This window comes from Oncorhynchus gorbuscha, linkage group LG22, assembly GCF_021184085.1.
Source record: "Oncorhynchus gorbuscha isolate QuinsamMale2020 ecotype Even-year linkage group LG22, OgorEven_v1.0, whole genome shotgun sequence".
NCBI classification, from domain to species: domain Eukaryota; kingdom Metazoa; phylum Chordata; class Actinopteri; order Salmoniformes; family Salmonidae; genus Oncorhynchus; species Oncorhynchus gorbuscha.
The window spans coordinates 17,099,830-17,122,780 of NC_060194.1; the positions used below are offsets into that span (position 1 = coordinate 17,099,830).

At 41.2% G+C, this 22,951-nt stretch overlaps 1 protein-coding gene across 2 annotated transcripts; it reads left to right on the forward strand.

Moving 5' to 3' along the window:
- Nucleotides 1–4,827: 4,827 nt before the first annotated feature.
- Nucleotides 4,828–22,363, forward strand: LOC124009705 (cAMP-responsive element modulator-like). 2 transcript variants are annotated; one of them, XM_046321787.1, is made up of 8 exons: nt 4,828–4,979; nt 8,105–8,225; nt 8,503–8,634; nt 9,442–9,533; nt 11,642–11,784; nt 12,282–12,458; nt 20,763–20,925; nt 21,293–22,363. In XM_046321787.1, the coding sequence occupies exons 2-8, from the start codon at nt 8,109–8,111 to the stop codon at nt 21,435–21,437; spliced, it is 969 nt and encodes a 322-aa protein (XP_046177743.1). In that variant the 5' UTR covers nt 4,828–4,979; nt 8,105–8,108; the 3' UTR covers nt 21,438–22,363. The 2 variants fall into 2 exon arrangements, with proteins under 2 accessions (XP_046177743.1, XP_046177744.1); XM_046321788.1 differs by lacking the exons at nt 4,828–4,979; nt 8,105–8,225; nt 8,503–8,634; ... (1 more) ...; nt 11,642–11,784; nt 12,282–12,458 and adding an exon at nt 16,261–16,423.
- Nucleotides 22,364–22,951: the final 588 nt, after the last annotated feature.

The following is a 22,951-nucleotide window of genomic DNA, read 5'->3' on the forward strand; positions in this document are numbered from 1 at the left end:
CTTACTTGCCTGTAAGCTGTTAATGTCCAAATGACCTTTCCACAGGTGCATGTTCATTAAGTCATTAACAAGCGCCGGGAAAGTGTTTAAACCTTTTACAATGAAGATCTGATGTTAATTTGTAAATTTCCAATTTTCTTCAAAAGACATGGTCCTTGTAAAAGGGATGTATTTTTTTGGTGAGTTTATTGCTCCACAAACTGTAGCTTTAAAAGTAGAACATTTCACGTGGATGTCAGCGTGCTGTCTGAATATTAGTGTTACATTTCCTTACCTCAGCCGTTCCCTGTAGACTATGTAGTGAGGCAGCTGTTTGGTGGTTCGAATCCCAGAATGTAGCTTTGCGTTTCCACACTCGCTGGTTAAAGACGTGTGTACGTACAAGATGTATTTATTAAAGCCAACTGGTTTCAATTGTTCTGCCTGCGGATATGGAACATGGACCTGTTCATCGGACATGCTGTTTTCGTCTCTCTCGACCTCAATGCTCGGCTATGAAAAGCCAACTGACGTTTACTCCTGATGTGCTGACCTGTTGCACCCTCTACAACCACTTATTTGACCGTGCTGGTCAACTTGAACGATCTGGCCTTAATGGCAATGTACTCTAATCTCCACCCGGCACAACCCCCTCAGAGCATGGTTCCTCTCCAGCTAGTTCAGCGGAGGCTGCTTAGGGGAGGATGGTTCATGTCTGGAATGGTATCAAACACTTGATTAACTTTATTGCAACAACACTATTACACATCAATACAGGGACGTGTCTGTGAATACAATGGGGGAAAATGAAGAGAACCTTTTGTGCCAGATATCATTTACAGGGTAAATGGGGAAAAATATTTTAATGAGTTCCTTAAACTTTTGGGATAACATGACAAGGTAGTCTCTTGACCATAGCATGGGTTGGTCAGTTCCATAGCAATATGTTGAATTATAATTACCCAAAATGACTTAATTGCCAATCACTTCCACTTATTGTTGCATTTTTGTAAATCCAAAATATTCAAGTCATTCATTTGTTAACTTGGAAAAAAGAGAACCTCAGTGTTAAGTCATAGTAAAGGAAGTTAAATTTCTTTGCAAACCATGTATTTTCTCTGAGTAATATTAACCTGAGATTTATCGAGGAACTCATCAAACGTCAAACTCCCCAGTGTTGTCTACCAAATCACGTGAAAAATGAATACCCTTGTCAAACCAAAGGCCTTTGAAAATGGAATTCCTATTAATTTGATTAACTCTTATTCCAAGTCAATGTTTTGTTGGGGGAAAAATTATGCTTGAATATCATTTTCTAGAAAAATAACATTTGCTGGTGAAACTCAGACAATTTCACAGGTAATTATAAGAATGAAATCATATTTCATTAGGATTTCAAGTCCAAGTTTATTAAACTGACTGTTAGGGATATGATACCACATAGAGCTAGGATTAGATAGACAATTTCAACCAGTTAATTCTAAAAGCACCCACTAACGACTCAAAATCAACAGCCTGTAAACCTCCACGATCGTAGTCTTTCCCTAATTGTGATTTCTGAATATAATGCATTTTATTCCTCCAAACAATTGACATTTTTGTGTTACTCGAAGAAAGAAAAAGGGACTGACTTGGGTAAATGATTCTAAATAAACCATCTGTCTTGGACAAAAGAATACGACCCGGAATTTAGATATCACGTTGCAGCCACTGACTTAATGAAGCTCTCATGGAATGAGTCCTATTATCGATGTTTAAAGATTCTCTATCTGGAACGTTTCTAGTGATAACAATTCCTAAATATTTAACTTCCTTTTAACCAGGTATGGTCACAGCAATAAATTGGCCTGAGATCACATTTGTTAAGTTTGATCAAAATGGTGCCGGAGCAGAAGGCATACGTTTTACGTGCCCCCAACAGATTGTGTTTTTCGTTCGTTTATCTGCATTGTTTGTAACTTTAATAAAAAAATGTAAACAATTTTTGAACGTAATGTTGTCCAAAAATTCTTATGACCGAAAATAAGTTATTGACTTCAGGACTGCGATTACAAGCTTTAAGCACCAGCCGTCAGAGCAGCTCACAGATCACTGCACATAGCCCATCCAATCTACCTCATCCCCATACTGTATTTATTTATCTTGCTCCTTTGCACCCCAGTATCTCAATTTGCACATTCATCTTCTGCACACTCTACCATTCCAGTGTTTAATTTCTATATTGTAATTACTTTGCCACCATGGCCTATTTATTACCTTACCTCCCTTATCCTACCTCATTTGCACATGCTGTATGTGTGTTGTATTTGTCAAACTGCTTTGCTTTATCTTGGCCAGGTCGCAGTTGCAAATGAGAACTTGTTCTCAATTAGCCTATCTGGTTATATAAAGGTGAAATTAAAAAAATAATAAAAATTGTCATGCCATTCATCTGCCGCCATCACCTCATGTTTCGGCATGATAATGTACGGCCCAATGTTGCAAGGATCTGTACACAATTCTTGGAAGCTGAAAATGTCTGAGTTCTTCAATGGCTTGCATACAACCAGACACCATGTCACCAGTGCTTGTCGTAAGGGGCTTAATACAGTTGTATTCCAGCCACTAGGGGGTACTCTGGTGAAGCCCATGGGAAATAAAGAAATATAGTTTAAGTGAATTGGGAAGAGTAAGAACGAAAAAGTAAACAAAGACTGTAAACGGCTGTTACTTGTGCTGACATGATTAAAAGTATAGTAAACCGTACTTTTCTCATTGTAGTTTATATGATAAGGTCATTGGAAGGGTAACATTGTCTTGGGGAGTAGCTCACTGGATCTGAGACGCGGCACCTTAAATGTTCTACTGCTTGAGCTCTTGTTCCTCTTGTAGAATATTAACTCAAATGTATTGTGGAGCTCCTACACCTTAGTATAAACATGAATAGCACCCTAAATGAGTACAGCCACCTATTTCAGTCCAAGTCAAGCGCTGCATGTACCGCTCATTGAGCATGTTCGGGATGCTCTGGTTAGACGTGTACAACAGCGTGTTCCAGTTCCCGCCAATATCCAGCAACTTCGCACAGCCAGTGAAGAGGAGTGGGACAACATTCCACATGCCACAATTAAAAGCCTGATCAACTCTCTGTGAAGGAAATGTGTTGCGCTGCATGTGGAAAATGGTGGTCACACCAGATACTGACTGGTTTTCTGATTGACGCTGTTTAAAAAAAAAAGGTATCTGTTTTCTCAGTTATATGAAATCCATAGATTTAGAGCCTAATTTCATTATATGAACTGTAACCCAGTAAAATCTTTGAAATTGTTGCATTTATATTTTTCTTTAGTGTCCATCCACCCAAATGTCTGCATGCCCACCCACCAACACATTTCTGGCTAAACCACTGAAACTGGTACCTTACCCATATGGTTTAAGTTGGCACTGGAAGAAAGGAAAGAGGCTGGAGAGGTGTTTTCAAACTAAGGTAGCATTCATTAAAGGTTAATCACGTTTTCTGGTGCTCCTATTCTGTTTGGTGGTGCAAACTTTTAAAAGTTGGGAGCACCAGTGAATAGTCTAGTTCAATCTTGCCCATTGTATTGACTGTCAATACATTAGTAGCCTTGAGTGAATGAGAGCAACAGTTCAATCCAGAGCCAGTCAGGTAAATAATAGCTGTTAGTCAATGAACTGTGGACCTACTTTGGAGGTCAAATTCAGATGTATCCAAAAGTTCTATTTAGTTTTCTGTAAAATATTGCCATAGAGCTCGCCCGCGTGTAGTCCTAAAACCCCCGAAATAAGTTTTGTTCTATAAGATAATAGCAGTCAGTTAACATGATCCTTATGAATCCTGTATGTGGTTTTTGGACTCCCGAGTAGCGCAGCGGTATATAAGGCACTGCATCTTTAGCATCCCCACCCCTCTCCCCCCGCACAGTTGTGAGCTATATGTATATATATATTTATTTTTACACAAACTTATGTCAGGAAAAGAAAAAGGTGAGACTAATCTACGCCAGTTCTGATGAAAACCTTAGGGCATATAGCCTTGCTCCACCACTCCCTCCTTCCTTGCATGGCTCTTCCACCAATCTTTTTTTTTTATGGACAGAAAAGAGCAGAAGTTCTGAGCTGTCTGGTCAGGTCCATTTGTCTATTATCCAGGCTGTCCCACAATTGACCCAGTGTCGTCCGGCTTGGCCTTCCATTGTAAATACGAATGTGTTCTTAACTGGCTTGCCTAGTTAATTAAAGGTTACACATTAAATTCTTCAAAATTTACAAAAAGTGAAGTTTGCCGATGAAGATGATCTCATAATACGGAACATAAGCCTGTGTTCACAAACCTTCTTTTCGGCGTTTATCCAAATACCATACAAAAACGCCATTAATTTCCCCCATAGGCTTTGTCCAACGAATGGCGGAGTTAGTGCCTGTAAAAAGACGCCATTACAAATTCCCTATATAAATAGTAGCTTACATTTCCAAAGCAGTGTTTTATTCTCCTTTACAACCACTAGATGGCACATTTGGGTAATATTTAAATACTGTACGTAACAGGTTAGGCCTCCAAAATATGAACAAAATATACATGTCAAACTATTTAGTATGTAACGTTACTGTGCATATGGGATGGATGAGATAATTACAGAATGCTTGGTCTACTCTTTAAAAGTATTTTTCACTTTGTCAGTAACCTATTGATTTTGATATACGGTATCAAAAAGGTTAAATATAAGTGAATTATAACATGTTTTTACGAGTCTTGCAGTACATTGCTGTCTAGAGTCATACAATTGTAGAAAACTTATATTTGTTGTCCTCAATCTACAGTAATGTGTAAAGCTCCTCCCATGTGTAGTTTTTTCCCCTGTGGTGTTCAGTTGGAGAGGACGAGCGCTTGGTCGACATTTTAGCACTGCATCATCAAGACTGACGTGGGGAATACGTGGGCAGAGGGTCGAGCCATCCACTCCTACCATAATTAGTGACGAGTCTGACTACGTAAAACTTTGGTAAGTTATTACACGGTAGACTAGTCGTGGGACTCGTTCTGAAGAAAAAAAGTAGAGCCAACAAAACAGAAAGATCACCGTTTACAATGACGCATGGACAAACTTCCAATTTGTCAGTTGAATCTACAGGCTAATGACAATGTTAGCTAAAGCTAGTTGCTAACTCTGGTTACGTGGACAATCTCCTTCCTGTGTGTTAGCCAGCTGAACTACTTTATGCATTGACACGAATGGAACAGTTTGCTCGCTTGCTAACTAACGTTAAACTGGCATAGACCGAGTGAATTGGCTTGCCAGCCAGTGTCCGTATTACTTTAAAAAAACTAGAAGCTGTCTGCTACTAGCTAACGTTAGTTACGTGAGAAATAACGTTTGCTATCCACCTTTCGTGCTTTTCGGTGTTACATCGCAGTTTCTCTCGAGCGTTTGTCTTCAGCTGCATAAATTACGCTACTCCATTCAATTTTTTGGAAAGGTAACGTTAGTCAGCCAGCTTACGAAAAAAAATACCCTGTTAATAAATGTACCCAAAGTATATCTGGTTTAGGTGCTGAATATGGCTACAGATGTTATAAGCTAGCTCGCGACAAATGAACAATTTCAGAGTGACAGTTTCGAAACTCTGGACCCTCCCCTTTTGTAATTCAGACAGGCATGCGGCTGTCTTTGCTTCATGGGAGTTTTTCCGGGGGGAACAGTTCTGACTGGGGAAAATCTTTTGGAACGGTTATCCAACTCGGAATTCCAACTCAGAAACCCTGGTTTCTTTATAGCGCTCCGACCTGAAGATCACCGACTGTTTTAGAACTCGTTTTTTCCCCCGGAGGTCCCAGTTGACTTGAAAGCACCATAAAAAAATTGAAAACATGAACCAAGCAAACGCAACAATCACGTTTCACACAATGTTTAATTGAATATATTAATTTGAATTAAATCAAACGTTTATGTGTTTCATGTAATGTGCATTTGTCACTGAAGGGGTTTGTCTGTACCCAGCGTACACAGTAGGCCACTGTAATCAAAAGCCCTCGAAAAAGATGGCATTTGTTCTCCAACATGCAAAGACACTAGGCATTCCTTGCATTTCTTTAAAGTGTGTATCCCAGTTTAATCAATATGTTTACAGCACAGGAGGACCCTAACACAATACTTTAACTAATGGCCTCCCAAGTGGCGTAGCGATCTAATGTACTGCATCTCAGTGCAAGAGGCGTCACTACAGACCCTTGTCGATCCCAGGCTGTATCACAACTGGCCGTGATTGGGAGTCCCATAGGGCGGTGCGCAATTGACCCAGCGTCGTCTGGGTTAGGTTTTGACCGGGGTAGGCCGTCATTGTAAATAAAAATTTGTTCTTAACTGATTTGCCTAGTTAAATAAAACAAATGTGCTAACAGTTCTGTTACATATTGGTATGCATTCCTTTACACTTGTGTGTGTATAAGGTAGTTGTTGTGAAATTGTTAGATTACTTGTTAGATATTACTGCATGGTTGGAACAAGAAGCACAAGCATTTTGCTACACTCGCATTAACATCTGCTAACCATGTGTATGTGACCAATAAAATTTGATTTGATTTTGATGGCAGCCCAATCAACCAGCACTGTTTTTGAGTAATCAGGCAGTTGTTCTGTACAAATGACAACATGAATTGCTTTAATCTAATGATATAATATTGAAATAGTCTTGGACTTGCATTTTCCAAAGGGAGCATCATTTGTTCTTATATAATCATCTATTAGGGTGGCTTTCTGTGCACTTTTCAGCAGCCATGGCATCACCCAGGTGGGTGCTACATGTTTTGGCAATGTTCCAATCCAACTCATTATAGAATTCCATTCTTAATGTCACTGTGCAAGTGAAAATTGATTAGTGCTTTTTTGGGTTGATTCGATTACAAAAAAATCATGGTTTTCGGTTTTTATTTTTATTTTTTTTATGTGGATTGAATGCTGAATAAAACAAATGAATTAATGTCCCATGATGGGAAAGGGGGATACCTAGTCAGTTGTACAACTGAATGTCTTCAACTGAAATGTGTCCTCCGTATTTAACCCGATCCCTCTGAATCAGAGAGGCGCGGGGGGCTGCCTTCATCAACATCCACTTCTTTGGCGCCCGGGGAACAGGGGGTAACTGAGTTGCTATGGGGCAGAATGACAGATTTTTACCTTGTCAGCTCGGGGATTCGATCCAACGACCTTTGTAGTGACTTGTCCATTACTGCTAATCACATATTAACCATTTTAATCACTTTACTTTAATAAAATGTTTCAGTTGTGTATATCACATTTGTTTTATTTCATTCCATGTCATCATCTCTATAGAGCTGCTGCCTATGATGTTTGACAAAATCACCGTTTTAGTAGTTCTTCAAAGTAAATGAGGCATACTTTTATGACTGCTGAATACAACTATCAATCACTTAGATCATGTATTTTTAAGGTAAAGATACCTCACGAAGCAACTTATTTCTATCCCTCTTGATCGCACATTCTCTCTCCCTGTCTGCTCCACAGACTGGACAAGTAGGTGCGCGAACAATGGATTATGGTCATTGTAGTTAATTACCACGTTTTCTGCGCTCAACTATTTAGAATATTGGCCTGTTGGAAACTGCAACTCTATACTACATCGCACAGTTCAGGCTTGATTTGATTATCTCTAAAGAAACTGTACCGAGAGCACAGATTCTTTTTTTAATGGAATTAAAGTAATTGAACCTACGTTGCTCAATTAGTTGTTTAAAAACAGAAAAATAACCAACATTTTGGTTAATTGTTCAGTAACACCCTACACATTTTTGTTGTAGTTTAATTCATTTTTTTCATTGAAATATGGATTCATGTCACAGTGGAATTTTTTATTGAGTGCAGACACAATTTAGAATGAGATTTTGATGTAATATGAGTTGGTGTGGAGTGTTTTCTTATGCTTTATTGCTTTATAGTCAATTGCAAGTGATCACTCAGAAAAATGTGACAACCAATTTCCTTTGTAATGATACAAAACATAAAAAAATATAAATTAATCAACTACAAGCTACAGGAAGAGTGAAAATGAGGATACATGAAAAAATTGTGAACTTCCCCTTCAATTGTGCTCAATTTCCTGACATATCCAGTCCGATGACCATGGACACAGCGGTTGCGTCATCACAGCAGGATGGAAGTGTTGATTACTCTCTGTCTGATGAAGAACCAAGTCAGAGCGAATCCAACTCACCGACTGCTGTACTTACTCAGGTAGCACCTTTTGTGTAGTGTGTGTTGTGGCCATTATCACTCATCACTCATCACTCTTATATTCAGAGATGCATCAGGGTCTAAAGCCTGGTCCCAGTTATGTTGGTGCTCTTGCTAACTCCATTTCTCATTGTCAAGCCAAACACAACAATAAATGACAAGGAGTTGGCATGATGGCACAAACAAGCTAATTTAGACACACTGATGCTGGAGCATCCTTTTCTCAAATATTGTTAATAGGTAGTAAAACAATTGAACATCTCTTGTTTTTCTCCAGGTTTCCGGAACAGGAGACTCCGCTGGCATGACAGTGGTGCAGTTACCTGTTGAGCAGACAGTTCAGGTCCAGGCTGTCATCCAGGCTCCTCAGGCCTCTGTCATCCAGTCACCACAGATGCAGACTGTACAGGTAGCTACTAGCGCTCCATCCCTTCCTTATACCCTCAGGTTGGGTCCCAACTTGCATCTCCTTTCCTATAGTTCACTACTTTTGTCATTGGGGATGGAGCCTCAAGGGTCGATCGTCTTGGCTCAATACAGTAATTCAGTAGTTATTTATTTTCCTCGTAGAACAATTCCAGAATGGTTTTAGGGACTTGTAGCTGTAGTTTGTTAACCTGAGTGCCAGTCTGTCCCATCATGCCAAATTCTTGTCACTCTTTGTCATGTCGTTGATAATGACAGCAATGGAGTTAGGAAGAGCACAGACATATCTGGGGCCAGGCTAGTAGTTTCTGATGTTGTGTATCAGTGATGCCAAGGATGTAACAAAGGGTATCTTCACATCTACAGGTGTGGGTGTTCTGGCTCTAATGCAGCAACCTCTCTTAATTGGCCTTGTCTGAGAAATGGAATCTGTGATTTAAGCTAATCAGTTTGACCTTCATGCACTGGATGTTGTATTGTGTCTGGCAGTCTCTTAGAAAACACACTGTCTGCTTGCATTCGACAAATCAGCACGTCACGCTCATTTTCCTTTTTTTTCTCTAAATCACATTCCCCAACAAAGAATGAGTCACAAATGGCACTCTATTCCCTATAGTGCACTACCTTTGACTAGAGCCATGTGAATAGGGCAATAGGGTGTTATTTGGGACACAACCTGAGATTTATACTGTTTTGGAAAGACTTTTATGTTTCAGTATTCAGTAAGGTATTTTAAAATGGAGGGAGGTGGCCCTACACAGTGTCTATGCATGACTTTTTTTTGCTCCAGATCACCTCTATAGCTGGGCTTGAAGGTGGGGAGTCGGCAGTCACAGACACACAGAAAAGAAGAGAGATTCTCTCAAGACGCCCATCTTATCGGTAGGCAGACATGAAAACATTGCAAATATAAACATCTTACGTGTCCCAAAGGACACCCTATTCCCTGTATAGTGTATTACTTTTGACCAGACATCTATGGGCCCTGGTTAAAAGTAGTGCACTATAAATGGAACAGGGTGTAAGTTTATATATTTGGGGCAGCACATAGTGTAGCGGTTAGGAGTGTTGGGCCAAAAGGCCACTGGTTTGAATACCCGATCCGACTAGGTAAAAAATATGTCTGTGCTCTTCAACAAGGCACTTAACCCTAATTGCTCCTGTAAGTCGCTCTGGATAAGAGTGTCTGCTAAATGACAACATTTTAATATACAGTTCAATCGGAAAGTATTCAGACCGCTTGACCTTTTCCACATTTTGATATGTTACAGCCTTATTATAAAATTGATTAAAAACACAAAATATCCTCAATCTACTCACAATACCCCATAATGACAAAGTAAAAACATATTTTAACAAATTTGAAAAAATGAAAAAATATAATATTACATTTAAATAAGTATTCAGAACCTTTACTCAGTACTTTGATGAAGCACCTTTGGCAGCGATTACAGCCTAGAGTCTTCTTGGCTATGATGCTACATGCTTGGTACACCTGTATTTGGGGTTTCTCCCATTCCCCTCTGCAGATCCTCTCAAGCTCTGTCAGGTTGGATGAGGAGCATCGCTGCACAGCTATTTTCAGGTCTCTCCAGAGATGTTTGATTGGGTTCAAGTCTAGGCTCTGGCTGGGCCACTCAAGGAAGCCACTCCTGCGATGTCTTGGCTGCGTTGCGTTGTCTTGGCTGTGTGCTTATGGTTGTTGTCCTGTTGGAAGGTGAACCTTTGCCCCATTTTGAAGTCCTGAGCGCTCTGGAGGAGGATCTCTCTGTACTTTGCTCCATCTTTGCCTCGATCCTGACTAGTCTCCCAGTCCATGCCGATGAAAGAAATCCCCACAGTGTGATGCTGCCACCACCATTCTTCACCGTGTGGATGGTGCTAGGTTTCCTCCAGACGTGACACTCGGCATTCATGCCAAAGTGTTGAATTTTGGTTTCATCAGACCAGAGAATCTTGTTTCTCATGGTCTGAGAGACTTTAGGTGCCGTTTGGCAAACTCCAAACAGGCTGTCATGTGCCTTTTACTGAGGAGTGGCTTCCGTCTGGCCACTCTACCAAAAAGGACTGATTGGTGGAGTGCTGCAGAGATTGTTGTCCTTCTGGAAAGGTTCTCCCGTCTCCACAAAGGAACTCTAGAGCGCTGTCAGAGTGACTATCAGATTCTTGGACACATCCCTTACCAAGGCCGTTCTCCCCCGATTGCTCAGTTTGGCCGGGCAGCCAGTCTTGGTGGTTCCAAACTTCTTTGATTTTAAGAATGTTGGAGGCCACTGTGTTCTTGGGGACCTTCAATGCTGCAGAAATGTTTTGGTACCCTTCCCCAGCCTCAACACAATCCTGTCTCTGAGCTTGGTTTTTGCTCAGACATGCATTGTCAACTGTGGGACCTTATATAGACAGATGTGTGCCTTTCTTAATCATGTCCAAACATTAAAAAAAACTAGTCAGTTAAGAACAAATTCTTATTTACAATGATGGCCTACCCCGGCCAAACCCGGACGACGCTGGGCCAATTGCGTACCGCACTATGGGACTCCCAATCACGGCCGGATGTGATACAACCTGGATTCGAACCAGGGACTGTAGTGACTCCCCTTGAACTTAGATGCAGTGCCTTAGACCGCTGCGCCATTCGGGAGCCACAGGTGGACTCTAAGTTGTAGAAATAAATATCTCAAGGATGATCAATGGAAACAGGATGCACCTGAGCTCAATAGCAAAGGGTCTGAATAGTTATGTAAATAAGGTATTTCTGTTTTTATTTTGAATACTTTTGCAAACATTTCTAAAGGCGTGTTTTCACTTTCATTATGGGGTATTGTGTGTATATTGATTTAAGGGAATCATTTTTAGAATAAGGCTGTAATGTAACAAAATGTGGAGAAAGTCTAGGGGTCTGAATACTTTTCAAAGGCACTGTACAACCATTGACATTTCAAAGCAATCCAAGCAGAGTAGTTTATTACGTGCTTTCCTCTTTCCTTCAGAAAAATCCTCAATGAACTATCAACGGATTCCTCCTCAATTCCAAGAATTGAGGAGGAGAAACCTGAAGATGAGGTTCCACCCTCCAGTGTCTCTTCAGTTCAAGTTCCAACTTCAATCTATCAGACCAGCTGTGGCCAATACAGTGAGTTTCATTAGGCTCTGGTGAAAAGTGGTGCACTATGCAAGGAATAGGTTGCCATAGTTGGTACGCAACTATGGTGTAAATGTTGACGTGCACTCACTATTGTGACATTAAGTTCTATATCCACTTTGTGTTATTGTGTAAGAGATCTTAAACTTAAGGATTCATTGTGGAGGCTAAACTCATGCATCAATAAGCCAGTCACCCAACCTTACCATCCATAAAGTACAGTACTTTTTTATATTTGAAGAAAACATCTAATCTAATAGATCGAAAGGTGCTGCTTAGAAACGGCTGATAACAGTAATGAGCTATTTGTCGCAGTGGTCAAAAATGCAGAACTGCATGTGACTTTTGTCCCTCGTTGACAAAATAAACTCCCACACCCTTTTACTTCTGCACATTGATTATTCATGTTTTGGTACCTTCTTTAGATTCACACTAACATCCACATATACCTCTGAGTAACCCTTCTAAAAACGTGTGTCCCTCCTCAGTTGCCATCACCCAGGGGGGAGCCATCCAGATAGCCAGCCCAGGCAGTGACGGCCTCCAGGGTGTACAGTCGCTGGCCATGTCCAACTCTGGTACCCAGATCCTGCAGTACGCAGCCCAGGCAGGGGACTCAGGACAGCAGTTATTCTCTGTGCAAGGTGGCCAGATGGTGATACAAGGTAAGAACTGAACTGAACCCTTTACACTCGTGGGAATTGGCTTATGTGGATACGTCTAAATTAAACCGTTTCTTACAGAGGAAATATGAAAAGCATATACATACGCATGGTCGCAATTGAAAGGGAACAATTTGGAGATTATGGGAAAATGATGAGACCAAAGTTGAGGACACAACAGTTCACCTGACACAAGACTGAATCCAAACACTACAATGTTGATTTTATGTGCATTTTACATTTACTGTACTTTTCACCATATCTCTCAAGTCATTTCAATGCATTTTTATGACTCAAAGAAGTCTTAAACACTAAGGTGCTTTTTGGAGCTCTTTTAGCTGTGCCGTTGAGGGACTAGAGCAAGCACACTTGTAGTGTTTTTGTTTAGAACACAACCCTGCATCCCCACTATCACACAATTACTGTCGTTGTTTACTCAATCCAAAAACACAATCTGGGTCAGGTAGGAATTATTTAAAATTGTTCTATTGCCAACATGGCTATCTAAATTATCAAATAAATCTTAGTGTTAGGCTTTTACAAGGCAATTCAGAGAAACGGATCGTTATTTTGGTGTGCATAGAAAGGAGTCCTGAGTGCCTTCAGGTGTTCCACAGTGAATTCTCTTCACAACAGACAAACAGGCTCATTCTGTTCAGAACAACCCAGGGTTTGACGCCATGTCATCTTGTAACTGTACATCAAACATAGTGATCAGGGTAGCCTAGTGGACGACAGGATAGCCCTCTAACCACTAGGGTAGCCTAGTGGTTAGAGTGTTGGACTGGTAACCGAAAGGTTGCAAGTTCAAATCCCCGAGCTGACAAGGTACAAATATATTGTTGTGCCCCTGAACAGGCAGTTAACCCACTGTTCCTATGCCGTCATTGAAAATAATAATTTGTTATTAACTGACTTTCCTAGTTAAATAAAGGTAACCTGACTTTTATGATATGGAAATGTGAAATGCACATTTGGAATCACAGTGTTTGGCCTGCTTGTGTGACATCAAAGTGGTATTTATTATAATCCTCAATGTTTCCAAAATACATAGAGCCCTTTTCATTTACAGGATTTCCCCCACTCAGACAGCCCAAAATCTGCAAAAGTTGCCCAATTAGCGGGAGGGATGGGGGCAACTTCTTGTTGTGTTCTGTGCTCAAGTTCAGAACGGCTTGTCAGTCAAAACCCATACAGCACTGTGAAGCACAGAGCCTGAGTTCTGATGTCATACATAGTATGTTACTGTCCAGCCACTGGGTTTCAATTTAGTTACTAATCAGTGCCCAAATTTGCCTTTTTCAACCTGAACACGGACAGGTATGAGTGTAAAGGGCTACATGAACTCCAAGCTCTTTATGTCCCAAATGGCATGCTGTTCCCTAAATCAGGATGTTTTTATTTTATTGTCCAGTGTTGGTGATCACGTGCCCACTGGAGCCGCTTCTTCTTGTTTTTAGCTAATAGGAGTGGAACCCGGTGTGTGGTCGTCTGCTGCAATAGCCCATCCGTGACAAGGACCGACTAGCCCATCCGTGACAAGGACCGACTAGCCCACCCGTGACTCACACCGACTAGCCCACCCGTGACTCGCACCGACTAGCCCACCCGTGACTCGCACAGACTAGCCCACCCGTGACTCGCACCGACTAGCCCATCCGTGACTCACACAGACTAGCCCACCCGTGACAAGGACCGACTAGCCCACCCGTGACTCACACAGACTAGCCCACCCGTGACAAGGACCGACTAGCCCACCCGTGACTCGGACCGACTAGCCCACCCGTGACTCGGACCGACTAGCCCACCCGTGACTCGGACCGACTAGCCCACCCGTGACTCGGACCGACTAGCCCACCCGTGACTCGGACCGACTAGCCCACCCGTGACTCGGACCGACTAGCCCCCCCGTGACTCGGACCGACTAGCCCTCCCGTGACTCGGACCGACTAGCCCATCCGTGACTCGGACCGACTAGCCCATCCGTGACTCGGACCGACTAGCCCATCCGTGACTCTGACCGACTAGCCCATCCGTGACTCTGATCGACTAGCCCTTCCGTGACTCGGACCGACTAGCCCTTCCGCTTTGCTAGTGTTTTCAGTCTTTTATGTGTAGCAACTAAATGTTTTTTTAAAATCAAAATATCAATTTTAAAAAAAATGCTCAGAACTTAGGTGGCCAAATAAAATCACCTGAAAGCCAAATTCGGCCAGTTTGGGAACACTGCCCTATATAATGCAATACTTTTGACCAGGACCCATGGGAAATAGGGTTCACATTTTGGACGCAGTCTGAACTTTATAACCATCTGGTCTTTCTGTCCTTAGGCTTCCTAGTTATTTCATTAGATTACATTAAAATAGTGTGATTCATTAAGTCATGGGTTTGCATTCATTTAGCAGAAGAACAGAAGAAGGCTCTCTAAGTGGCTGGAGCATGACTAATTTTTCTCAAAGAAATGTCAAGCATGGTTGGTTGACCCTGTAATGTTACTTACAGTACCATGCAACCAGTGTCATGATTTAACAATAGAGTATACACTACCGTTCAAAAGTTTGGGGTCACTTAAAAATGTCCTTGTTTTTGAAAGAAAAGCAAACATTTCTGTCCATTTAATAGGCCAGCATCCCGGAGTCGCCTCTTCACTTTTGACACTGCGGGTACTATTTAATGAAGCTGCAGTTGAGGACTTGTCAGGCGTCTGTTTCTCAAACTAGATACTCTAATGTACTTGTCCTCTTGCTCAGTTGTGCACCAGGGCCTCCCATTCCTCTTTCTATTCTGGTTAGATACATTTTGCGCTGTTCTGTGAAGGGAGTAGTACACAGCGTTGTACGAGATCTTCAGTGTCTTGGCAATTTCTCGCATGGAAAAGCCTTCATTTCTCAGAACAAGAATAGACTGACAAGTTTTGGAAGGAAGTTATTTGTTTCTGGCCATTTTGAGCCTGTAATCGAACCCAAAAATGCTGATGCTCTATATACCCTGTTAGTCTAAAAAGGACAGTTTTATTGCTTCTTTAATTAGCACAACAGTTTCCAGCTGTGCTAACATAATTGCAAAAGGGTTTTCTAATGATCAATTAGCATTTTTAAAATGATAAACTTGGATTAGCTAACACAATGTGCCATTGGAACACAGGAGTGATGTTTGCTGATAATGGGCCTCTGTACGCCTATGTAGATATAACATTTAAAAAATCTGCAGTTTCCAGCTACAATAGTCATTTACAACTTTAACAATGTCTGCACTGTATTTCTGATCAATTTGATATTATATTAATGGATGAAAAATTTGATTTTCTTTCAAAAACAAGGACATTTCTAAGTGAGCCCAAACTTTTGAATGGTAGTGTATATTAATGGTTTTAGATAGTTCAGAGCATTGTAATGTTTTCCCTTAAATGTCAGTTTCCCTGTATTTCAATGGTACTTCTTTATACCTGGACTTATTTTCCAAAGAAACGGATGAAAAACCTTAATCCTAACAAGTAGTAAAAGCCAATCCCCAGGGACTGCTTCAATCAGGGTGCTCACATTAGTCCTACGACTGCTGTTATTTGGGCACACTAACCTCCTGTTTGATCTCCGTTGCCTAGTTGCGTCATAGAGTCTAAAAATATCCAGCTAGCCCTCCCTGCGTCTTTCCTTCCCTCCCCCCTGCCTCGCTGCATTGTGTTGCTCCACTTTAGCATTTGATCCAGGAGAAGAGCAGGGGGAGGGGCCTAGCGGCAGAATGTCTTATTGACTTCAGCAGCGCCAGTGATGTCATTGTGATGTCAATGTCCCTAATTGTAATTTTGTGCAAAGTTGATGGGTGACCCCTCCATGTAGAGAGCAGGCAGAGCGAGACACACACAGGCGGATAGAAAGACACAGTCTAATAAAGACAGAGAAAGTGTCTGATTCTGTGGAGCCTGTGTTGAGTAGAATATATGGCTGTTACTGGAGATGAGACTGAATCAGGTATGGAACTGTCGTTTTTAAGTTTTCCTTTCTAAGTGTTTCTCAGACTTCGATTTTCATAGAAAATGAAATGTTGCATGCTGGCAGTAATTGAAAATGTATAGCTGCATTGTTGTACAATTCAGATATCAATCTATCTGCATCGTCTATATTTCGACGGCTAAATACATCATTTTGATACTTTTTGTTTTTGGGAGGAATGAGTTTAAAGTTGGGTTGGTCAAATGTCTTTACAGAACTTTTAAGCATTGATAAAAACGTGTATGTGGTCTACCAAAGGTTCGCTTGGAGTCTTCAGAGTATTTTCTCAAGATACAGAGTATTTTCTCAAGATACTGAGTGTTTAAGGGAACAGAGGAAACCAATAGCAAACTGAGACGAGCACTGACTGAGGGTTAATAGCTAGCTACCATAGAGGCACATTGCCCACAGTTCTTTCTGAGACTTGAACACCTTGCAAGAGGACTTTATAATTACCATTCAACATTCCTGTAGTGAAAAGCTAGACATAACTGTTGACCGAACAAGGCGGTAAGTGTTTGGTTAGCTTGCTCAATCCGCCAGTACCGGTCTGTCTGCCCCCTGAAATGCTCAAACAGAATGCTTCTCTGGATCAGCGAGTGTGAGGGGTGGTGGATGTGTGTTGACGTCAATCCAGTTTCCTGGAAGCAGATCTGGGCAGGGAAATGAAAATGTGTCGAGTGAGACCCAGATTGACGTCAGCAGGGAGTCATGCTGTGATTAGGCTACAGACAGAACAGAGCCCTCTGAGAGCAGTGAGCACAGCGTAGGCGATGCCAGTTTTAGTAATCCACTCAGATGACGACAGAGAGAGACTAGCTCAGCCTGGTGTAGCCCCTCACATCTGCAGGCTGATGCTTGCTCACTCATGCGTTAAAACACTAGTGCAGTGGTAGCATTTGGGCTATTATCAAGTCATAAATGTTACCAATTTTGTTTTTTGTGAAAGCATAGTTGTTTTGTATAAGTGTTTGTTCTTGCCATATAGGTGCCTTCAGAAAGTATTCATACCCCTTGATTTATTCCACGTTCTTATACAGCCTGAATTCAAAGTTGATGAAAAAAAAATCTTACCAATCTACACACAATATCCAATGACAATGTGAAAAGATGTTTTTAGACATTTTTACAAATGTATTGAAAATGAAATACTGAAATGTCTCATTTACATAAGTATTCACACGCCTGAGTCGGTACATATTAGAATCACCTTATTCTTTAAACAATTCTTCAAGCTCTGTCAAGTTGTTTGTTGATTTTTTTGCAGATTTAAAACTGTAATTGGGCATATCAGGAACATTCAATGTAGTATTGGTAAGCATCTCCATTGTTTTAGGTTATTGTCCTGCTGAAAGGTTAATTTGTCTCCCAGTGTCTGTTGGAAAGTAAACTGAACAAGGTTTTCCTCTAGGATTTTTCCTGTGCTTAGCTCTATTCTGTGTCTCTTCATCCTCCAAAAATCCCTAGTCTATGACAGCACCCATAACATGATGCAGCCACCTCCATGCTTGAAAATATGAAGAGTGGTACTCTGTGTGTGTTGTGTTGGATTTGCCCCAAACATAACACTTTGTATTCAGGTCAAAGTTCATTTCTTTGCCACATTTTTTGCAGTTTTACTTTAGTGCCTTGCAAACAGGATTATTGTTTTGGAATATTTTTATTCTGTACAGGCTTCCTTTTCATTCTTTACTCTGTCATTTAGGTTAGTATTGTGAAGTAACTAGAATGTTGTTAATCCATCCTCAGTTTTCACATATCAGCCATTAAACTGTGTAACTGTTTTAAAGTCACCATAGGCCTCATGGTGAAATCCCTGAGTGGTTTCCTTCCTCTCCTGCAACTGAATTAGAAAGGACACCTGTCTCTTTGTAGTTACTGGGTGTATTGATACACCATCCAAAGTGTAATTAATAACTTCACCATGCTCAAAGGGATATTTGATGTCTGCTTTTTGCTATTTTTACCCATCTCCCAATAGATGCCGTTCTTTGCGAGGCATTGGAAAAACCTCCCTGGTCTTTGTGGTTGAATCTGTTTGAAATTCACTGCTCGACTGAGGGACCTTACAATTATCTGTATGTGGAGTACAGAGATGAGGTAGTTATTAAAAAATAATGTTAAACACTATTATTGCACACAGAGTGAGTCCATGCAACTTATGTGACTTGTTAAGAACATTTTTAAGTCTGAACTTATTTCGTTTTGCCATAACAAAGGGGTTGAATACTTATTGACTCAAGACATTTCAGCTTTTAGTTTAGTTTTAAAAAATTATTTAAAAAAATCTTTCTCCCCAATTTCGTGATACCCAATTGGTAGTTATTCTTGTCCCTTCGCTGCAACCCCTACGTACTTGTGAGGAGCAAAGGTTTTCCTCCGAGCCATGCATCCTCCGAAACACGACCCTGCCAAGCCGCACTGCTTCTTGAAACACTGCTCGCTTAACTCGGAAGACAGCCACACCAATGTGTCGGAGGAAACACCGACTGATGTCAGCTTGCAGGTGCCCAGCCCGCCACAGGGAGTAGCTAGAGCGCGATGGGACAAGGAAATCCTGGCCAGCCAAACATTCCCCTTACCCAGACAACACTGGGCCAATTGTGCACCGCCTCATGGGTCTCCCAGTCACGGCAGGCTGTGGCACAGCCTGGGATCAAACCCGGGTCTGTAGTGACACCTCAAGCACTGCGACGCATTTGTAAATATGAAAACATAATTACACTTTGACATTATGGGGTATTATGTGTAGGCCAGTGACACGAAATCTAAATTTAATCCATTTTAAATCGGGCTGTAACACAAAATGTGGAAAAAGTCCAGGGTTGTGAATACTTTCTGAAGGCACTGTAAGCATGATGATAGTTTGTGACAAACATCTTTAGTTCTTTCTCTCCTGTAGTTACGTTGCAGTTACTATTAGAAGAGATTAGAATGGTATTTATCAAAATACCAGCGATCGGATGAGAATCTCAATTTCTAAACCAAGGAGCACATTGGAAATAAGTGTATTTTACGCTTTTATGTGTTATCCTTTAAAATATATATATATATGTATTTTGTATGTATTTTAAAAAATGTGTCTGAAATGCACAGTACCAGTCAAGACACACCTACTCATTCCAGGGTTTTTCTTTATTTTCTACATTGTAGAATAATAGTGAAGACATCAAAACTATGAAATAACACATATGGAATCATGTAGTAACCAAAAAAGTGTATAACAAATCAAAATATATTTTATATTTGAGATTCTTCAAAGTAGCCACCCTTTGCCTTGATGACTTTTGACTGGTACGGTATATTGGGAAATAGATTAGAGGTATACAGTATAGAAAGTGAGTCGGAATGGGGGATCAAACCGCTCTCTAGGGGTATATGTGGTTCAGGGGCGGCAGCACTACCACTAGACTACCCATTCCCCCTGGTAACCAGATAATGACAATTGTCTTCACATAATTGTAGTAATTAATCCCCCCCACCATTGCACTATAAGCTAATATGCTCTATTCTTTAATGGCAATGTGCATGTTGATAATCTGATAAAGACAAGAACACTGGTTACATTAAAAAAACTGAACAAGCAGCTTATGACAACTAATCAGTGAAATGGTTTTTAATTGAGTTAGGCCTACTGCGTTGGGCAAGGTGATTGTCTCTCAATCCTGGTTGTTGGTGTTAAGTCACAGGCCATTGGTTAATCTTTTTACAGAGGGGTCAAAGGTGAGGGTTCTTGGCTCTCGTCATGGATCACGCTCTGAATGCATCCCAAATGGCACCATATTCCCTTTATAGTGCACTACTTTTGACCAGGGCCCAGAGGGAATAGGGTGCCATTTGGGATGAATTCTCACACTCTCCCAATACAGATTTGACAGAACTACTCAGAACTACTCCCTAATTTGGCAGCTGTGCTGTGATCTTAAATCTGTCTAGAAAAATGATCATTTAAATTAGGTTTGTTTTGCTTAGTTCATTTCTGTCTGTTGGAATCTGGGATTGTCTGGTCATTTTAATAGAAAGAGTGGTCAGTTGTTTTTTTGCCGTTAAAAGGATTCCCATCTACTTTATTTGTATTTTGAGTTCGTCTAATTTACAGTTGCTTATCCTGTAAATAGATAGATGAGTAATCTTTGATTTGAAGGATTGAGTTAAAAAATACAGTACTTGATTTTCACCCAGCAAGCTAAGTACAGGCGGTCATTACAAGTGAGAATCTGTATTCCGATGTCCTGTCTGTCTCTCTGTGCAAGTGATGAACTTGATTTAAGTAAATTACTATCAAAACTAACCCTGATGTTCTGTCTGTGTTTTCTAGCTGCCACTGGAGATATGCCAGCGTACCAGCTGCGTTCGCCCACTTCGGGCCTACCCCAGGGCCTGGTGATGGCTGCGTCCCCAGGCTCCCTGTCCATGCACAGCCCCCCGGTGCACACTGAGGAGGTCACACGCAAGAGGGAGGTCCGCCTCATGAAGAACAGGTGAGACGGATGCAGTTGGCGTCCCAAATGGCACCCTATTCCCTTTACATTTGACCAGAGGCCCTGATCAAAAGTAGTACACAAAAGAGAGTAGGGTGCCTTTTGGGACACAGACACACATTTTACTTGAATTTCTCTGAATTTGGCTAACAACAGAGAAAGAGGAATAGATTTCAAAATCGTTCACACTCATCTTTCGGTTTCCTCCCTTTCCTGTAGGTTTTAAAGCACCCTTTTGATAATTGGTTAGCAATAAAGGTTGAGTGGATGTTATGTGAATCGTCTGAGGTGTATTTGTTCACTTTTGATTGGTGCTGAGTGCTGGAATTTCTCCCACTGACCATCTCTTTTCCCCTGTTTTCTCTAGGGAGGCTGCACGGGAGTGCCGCAGGAAAAAGAAAGAGTATGTCCGGTGTCTGGAGAATCGTGTGGGCGTGCTGGAAAACCAAAACAAGACCCTCATCGAGGAACTCCGAGCATTAAAGGACATTTACTGCCACAAGAACGAGTAGCTCAGTAGCTGTACTCAGCCTTGTGCCAGGAGAGAGAGATCCTACTAAAATGGCTCATATAGTTCCGTTTACAGACTGACTGCTCTAAAAGACTGGAACAAAAACTACTTTCACTGTCTACTCCGCTTTTTCAGGCCCAGTCACTTTGATACTGCATCAGAGGTTGTCAGGCGGCCATAGGCTTGTGCTCTCCGGGCACAAGTCAAGTCTTGCTCTGGCCCAGGGCCCCTGTCTGTCCTCACTCATGCGCTTGCAAGTGAATACACAAGTGTCGCCCAGCCGCGTTTTGCTTTTGCTATTTTCAGTGAGGCAACCAATGAGAAGCCAGCCTGCAGAGGAAAAGGAAGTACATGTGCTTCCTGAAGGCACACCGCTCACCACCACTGACTCACCACAGTGGAGGAGCAAAAGCTAAAGACCTGCGTTAGAGCCTCATTATCAGCCAGCAAGTTTGTGCAAGCAGACTCACCAGCAAGCCAACCTACCTTAGCCTAAGTGCCAGTCTGTTTATGCTATCATGCCAACTCCTTGTTACTTATTGTCATGTTTGGCTTGACAATGAAACCAATCAAGTTGGCAAGAGCACCAATAGATCTAGGAGAAGGCTAAACCTACCCATCTTTACTTTTCACTGCTAGCTAGAGTTGTTCTTATATTTCTATTCTCATCTTGGCTTTTGTCAACATTTCTTTGTGAAATGAGATGAACCTCTTCTTTCAGGACGAAGTGTGTGGACGAGTGAATACACTTTATACATCATTGAAGTTTTGGAATGCTGTATTTGGCCATTTGAGTCCATTCAAAAATGTTTATGACTTAAAGGTCCAATGCAACCGTTTTTATCTCCATAGCAACTATTTCCTGGGCTACAATAAAGTACCTTACTGTGATTGTTTTCAATTAAAGTGGTCAAAAATAAACCAAAATTTGCTTCTGAGCAAAGAGCTATTTCTCAAGCAAGAATTTAGCTTGGGCTGTCTGGGAGTGGTCTGAGCTGTTATTGGCAGAGAGGTTTGGAACGCTCTTTCTTACAGGTCTAACTAATTTACCACCAGGAAGACCAAAACACCATCCCACAAAAACAGGCTGAAATTTCAGATGTTTTTTTCAAACAGCTCTTCCACTAAAAGGGCATTATTGTCATTTAGAAAATGACAATTTCACAGCATTATTCCAACCTCATAGTTTTTAAATTCTTTTTTGAAACACAGGCAAATCTAGTTTTTGACCGCACTGGGCCTTTTTAATGTGTTACTTGAATTAATGTAAGACCCGGTGTCAAGGATGTATCTAACATGCTAGCTTATTTGTCCTGGGGTATAAACATTGGGTTGATATTTTACCTGAAAAGTCCTCTACCAAATTTGTTTCTCCTCATCTCTCCTCCTTCCTTCAGGCTTCCTTTTTTTCTTCTTGAGACTTCATATGGAGGTTGGAAGCCAACATTACACCATTACTACAACCGTCCGGAGTGTGGACCTCAGTTCATCTTTCAATCACCCACATAGGTATAT